Below are 6,209 nucleotides of genomic sequence, written 5' to 3' on the forward strand. Positions count from 1 at the left end.
GTGAAAAAGTGATACTGACGTTACGTTAGAATATATCTTTAAATAATCCTTTCGGAAATCAATTCCCATGCTTCATGAGTCATTATAATCATTTTCTGTTGCCCCTTCAGATTCTAGGTGGTCCCCAGACTCATTGCCTGGGCTTACACCTATCTTTGGGTCTAGCTACGTCCATGCGTGTTGACAAAACAAGAAAGTATCACCGCGTGACCTTTCTCATTAAATGCAGCAATGTTAACATTAAAAGTGGCCTTTATGTTGAAACCATTTCACAATTAAGTTCCATTTTTCCCCCCTTCGATTAAACCTAAGCTTGGTATGCAATGAGCCTCGACCAGGCCACGACTTACAGAGTCCAGACACAACCTTACAGAATTAACAGGCATTTAATTATTACTAACAAACAATGTCACGAACATTTGCCTCAATCAAGTCAATTCGGTTCGACTCCATTAAATATAGGTATTTTCTTTTTAATTCGGTACGTTTGAACTCTGTAGCAGAGGATAACATTTCAGCAAATATCAAAAGAATATATCGGGAGCTTGTTGGCTACATGGACATGCGTGTTTTACGGCCATTGTAAACAATTATAATGAGATAATGGGAGCATTATCTATATCACGATTTAGCTGCAAGAATCACATTGCTACGGATTAAGAAATACTCTGCTACTTTATGGTTCAATATTCGAAAATTTACGAATAAAAATTTGCTTTTAGATACTTTGTAATCAATCAGCTTCGCAAACAAAACAACACATAAAAGACCTTCGTGGTATCTCGTACATACAACGACCAATCTACGGCGAGGCTGCAAGTCAACGAAATGTAGATATATACAAATGACTTTCATTATCCCCATCTAAAATACAAGTTGGGACTGGTTTTACACATATATGCATTAACAGAAATACATAATTACAGAATGACAAGGTTTCAACAAGGCAAGTTATCACTAAGTACCCGATTTATCACTCCAGTCACATAAACACACTAAATACCATTCATATGTTATCGATAGGGTTTTTCTTCTCCGTATTTTTTTTTTTTTTTACATTTTCATTAGAATCCATCCATACAAATACTATTCAGTATTATCTAAACTCAATTATAATGTTGTGCTGTTTAAAGCATGTTCAGTGTATATAGATCATTAATACGTAATACGTCAACAACAATTTTAATATATTTTCTTTTCAAACTCGCAGTGTATGGGACGGAACTGTAAAATGTTTTCTTTTGCGATCTGTGGAGAGCATGACCGAGCTTGGAAACAGGTCAAAAATGTAATAACGTCTAAGATCTATTGTTTTAATCTTAAACTTATACAACTTATCATGTAAAGCTGTAACAACAACTTAAAAACACAATCGCACTCAATTGTGCAAAAAGGCCGACATAGAATTATTAACACAGTGTATGGTGATTACAAATCACTAGCAAACATATCATGTCAATCTGTTAAAATATAGTTCTATATCAATGTTCCTGATACGCTCAGTCACTGTGTTCGCTTTTATGGGACAAAGAATTTGTAAATGAAAAGCAATGGGTACGTATCCATCAGAAAAAAAGTAATAACGGATTTTCCCAAGTGGTGAGATTTTGGTAGAGTATAAATGTTCACGTGACTGGATTTGAATAACTCATACGTAAAATAAGCCTCTCTAAAGACACTGCTATACAGTGATGTTACGTGTTGTATATGTGTACATTATTTATGTTGTTTTGATAGATTTAAAAAGGGACGGGGCTAATTTGAATTTAAAAATAAAATCCTATTTTACGTGTAAATGCTTTTCATGCACTATGGTTTCTGGAAGATAAGTGGATGGTTATGTGACATGATGCTTAGCCTACACAATCCATACCAAGTATTACAAAGTTATCAACACTTAGCATGGATTAGTTGTGTAACCTATGCTATCGTGTCCATACGGAGCGTGAGTGAGTTCTGTTGATTAGGTTATACAATCTATATACAGCCTATACAATTCATACAATTCATACTCTCTTCCTTTTACAATGCATATCAGGTTAAAGGTAAGGCACTTCGTGGTAAGCATAAACCCGTTTGTAGTTAGAAAAAATCTGGAAAGTGTATGTTCACAATGTAACTCTTACGACTGATCGTGTTTTTTAAATCTGTTATATACTCTATATAAGTAGTGTGTATGGCTATGTTCACGCTAATTGACGCAACGCGAAAAACGCGAGCATTTCCACATCGCAATACGTTCACTTTAAACAGCTGTATGCAGTTCAATATATTTCAACTTGCTTTAACAATGGAATATCATGCTAATCACCATATTCACGAATAGGTTATAACTATATTTACAACGTCATTGTTACAATGTTAATATATTCTATTTTCTCATTGTTTGATGGCCGTTTGGACAAGGAAGACAACTCAGGAAGACGTCAAACCAATTTGTGTATACTCACAAAACTTAAAAGAATCCCTAGTATATTTTGATTGGGTCTGGACAAGGGAGGCAACTCCTGAAGACAGAAGGTGTATACTAATTAGTCACTTATTCTTCACATCTAGCCTGGTATCGTCTGAGAACATCATGGAATAACACCAGTCAGGCAATAAACACTATCACAATCGTTCTGTTACAGTGGCTGGTTTTTTTCTGACGGAGCGACGTCATCGGAACCATGGTAACCATTGGTGAAATGATACGAGCGCACACAGCGCTGCTGAGAGGAGTGAGAGGTTGAGTGATGGGGTACCATTACACAGGTGTTTCCCGCACATACACAGGTATCCGTTACCATCACTCTCTGTCCGACACACTCCGTCAATCTTCATAATGTTCAAATCCATTCGAGCGGAACATGTCCTCTCCATCATCCGAATGCCTGCAAAAGGAATAAAAGACACATTTTAAATATCCAGCTAACAAATGAGATACTCTGGTCACCGATTCAAAATCAATCTATTTTATTAATCAATGAATAATCTGAGATATTTTGGTTTATTCGACATTCAGGGGATCATAGGAGTTAGTGTTGATGGTGTCGTTACATCCTTTAGCATTCCATTTCCCTTAAAATCTCAGGATAATAGTAAAACACCCACGACCTTATATGCCGATTCCATAATTATGAGTTTAATTGCATAACAAGCATTGGTATACATTTTTAAGCTATACATTGGGGCCGCGATGATTTAAGGATCAGAGTTGCATATTTTCTCTGCCATGCAATTCTGTGATTGAGATCATGAGTTCGAGAACCGGAAAGGGCACGAGTACAAACAATGACCTCATTTGTGATTTGTGTTTCTATGCTACATTCCGTTTATATAATAAAATAATAAAATATATCATATTCATCAGTGTATATTGATCTAAAGATTTAAGATATGAACCACCTGTTGCAATTGTACTGTGTCTAATATATATATGAAAGAAATGTGAAATTCGTATCCATGCATATGTCAATTCACTGCCATCCATGTGCTCAACTAAAGTTTTTGTTGAACAACAATAGGAAGTTATATAATGAAGAGTGACATATATATTAACAGTCGTAACAACAACAAGCTCGGATCTATTTTCGACCGCGCTTCATATAAACATTCCGAGCAGGCATCCGTGCAGTAAACTTTGTTTTTATTACGGAGTTGGAGTTAATCCGTGAAAATTATATGGTTTCATATCAAAAGTTTTATCTTGTTAAATGAGAGGAAGAGGATAATTTGATTAAACAAAAGATATGTTTTCCAAGTCAGTTACGTCATCGCATTCTGAATCAGCTTATTGAAACTTCTATTGAATTTTCAAGTTAACAGTTGTTCTCCCAATCCAATACCAAATTAGTTTTTAAAATATTGTGTCTGTTTGTTTATTTTATGGAGATACTTTCGAATATAAGGATACGTATTGATAATTATAAAGACCGACATAGATTCAAATTCTACTTTATAATAATTAAGCTAACGATGCTTAGTATGACAGGCAAAAAGCTTGGTTCAAATGCATCATCAACTTTATCACAGGTCGTGTCAAATTTCAAATGTTGTTTTTTATTAATTATACAGAAAGAGTGTAACTACTTTCGACAGAAATTCGACAAACAACCTTTCACAGAAAGAATTCGGCTTTCCAAAGAAAGCTGGCAAAACATTTTCTTCAAAAAAACAAGAGGACAGTACCAGGACGTGAACGTGGACAAGACATCGACAACTATTTCGTAAATAGTAATAGGTGGAGTGTGCCTTTGAATACCGATCAACTACAGACGCAAATATTGTAAAAGGGGAAGTAAGCTGGGTGTTACTCTCAAAAAAGGAAAAATTCACGATCGGAAAATGGAGTCATCACGCTTTTCGTACAGCTCAGTAAAAAAACTGTCCCTGATGTTCATGTTGTTAGTAAAGATTGAAGAAACGGCTATTGCGGAAGGGAATGTAGCCTCATTGGAGTTCAATGTAGTCAATATACTTCGTGCAATTTGAAAACAACACATCATCGATATAACTTAAGTTGAAATTGAAAGACTTTGTAAGGTTTTCTTTTACAGTCCTAATACATTAAATAATTTCATCCTATATGAAATCAAAGATAAGTCGACCAGGAGTGAGGAGGGGCAAACTGCCTTTTTACAAAAAACGATGTCGGAAAGGGATGTGCAAAGAGTTTGAAATGCCTTACACGCTCTTGGTACCGGTAAAAGTCTACACTAGACTGTCGGAAAACTTATTGCAATGATAAGGGAAAAACTGACAAATTGAATGGATGTTTTACCGTTGATGTAGCGTGTCCATTTTACGCACACGCCGTGGATGCACTCTTCTTTTGTTGCAGCAGTGTTCGTCTTCTCGTCGAAAGGGTCAGAACACGTGCTGTTGTTCTCTACTCCTACACAGTGGTAGCATAATATTGGCCCTGCAACATGAGGAGAAACTAGGATTGAATGTTATCACTATAATCATGTAAGGAGAATGTAACGGTACTTATGTAATGTTGTTATGGCGAAACACACAGATTAACCTCGTTAGTCCCATAGCTTGAAGACTTGCGTTTTCTAAAACCGATATTGGAATAATAAATTCACTTTAAAAAAGACTACATTACTGTATTTCTTTCTGCTCCCTCCTATGATTTGCTTGAAGGTATTAAAGAAAAAATCTAGTTGAGAGATATGTTACTATGTTAGGTGATCAAGTTTATGGTTACAGGAACAGAATTGTTTTTCATTATGTTACTTATGGCGTCCTGTTTAACGAAGTTACAATGAAGTCGTTATTTCCAAACACACGTTAGAAAAAAAGGAAATACGACTTTATGTGTTTTTAGTTACAGCATTACTTTTCTTTTTAGATCGTGTTGGTCAATGGCCAGCGCGCTCACCCTTGCACCAAGTTGGCCGAAGTGTGATTACATGGGGTTGCTTGGGGTAATGTCTCCATTAAAAGTATCGATAAATAGCACGACAATCTGAACGCAGTTTAAATCAGGCAATTTATTTGGTCCCAATGTTCACCAACCTTCCTGAACCAAGGAGTTTCCCACAGCATTATAAGAACAAAGAAAAACTCTTACATGAAGGGAATTTCCTTAGCTTCAATGATGCTTTCCTGTGGAAAATGTTAAGGAATTCCTTGGAAAGTTCGTGAATCTTGAACCAGCCGTTAGACATTATGGACCATATACTTTGGTCTAGATGAAAGTTTACAAGTTTTAATTGGATTACGATATTAAGCTTAGTATAACAATTCTGGGTTTAACCCTAGCACTTAATTTAGAACAATGCTTCTTTTGTTTAAGTACGACCTCTCGTCTCCAAACCTTTGTTTGCATCAATGGAATGTCAAGAGGTAATGGCTTCTAGTTAAAAGGAACATATTATAGTGGGGTAAGTATAAACCATATCGTTATTCGGCACACTTGGGTCATAAACCGACCATACTCTATCTCAAACATGACTGTCATAACATGGAACGAGAAGAAACGCGATATAATTGGTAGCATATTTCCTGGCTTCAAATGTAAATATTAAGAAAAACACTTTTATGGTTACACATGTTCCTTTGAATCTATCCCTTTTTATCTTGACATCTCAAAATCTAAGTCTTACGATGCCGATAGCAATTTCAGACTTCAGTAAATTTGTTCAAAGAATGAACGTGAGAATAAATGTCTTAGAAGGTGTATAATTAAAGGACCGATCGGGATATTTATATATTTAGAA

The 6,209-nt window shown here is 35.6% G+C and overlaps 1 protein-coding gene across 1 annotated transcript; it reads right to left on the reverse strand.

The window, feature by feature from the left end:
* Positions 1-2,658: 2,658 nt before the first annotated feature.
* Positions 2,659-5,657, reverse strand: LOC110456228 (protein quiver-like). The gene is made up of 3 exons (XM_021506831.1): positions 5,561-5,657; positions 4,763-4,903; positions 2,659-2,873 (listed from the first exon to the last, which is right to left on the reverse strand). The coding sequence occupies exons 1-3, from the start codon at positions 5,655-5,657 to the stop codon at positions 2,659-2,661; spliced, it is 453 nt and encodes a 150-aa protein (XP_021362506.1).
* Positions 5,658-6,209: the final 552 nt, after the last annotated feature.

The sequence above is a fragment of the Mizuhopecten yessoensis genome, unplaced genomic scaffold (assembly GCF_002113885.1).
Source record: "Mizuhopecten yessoensis strain PY_sf001 unplaced genomic scaffold, ASM211388v2 scaffold8573, whole genome shotgun sequence".
Lineage (NCBI taxonomy): Eukaryota > Metazoa > Mollusca > Bivalvia > Pectinida > Pectinidae > Mizuhopecten > Mizuhopecten yessoensis.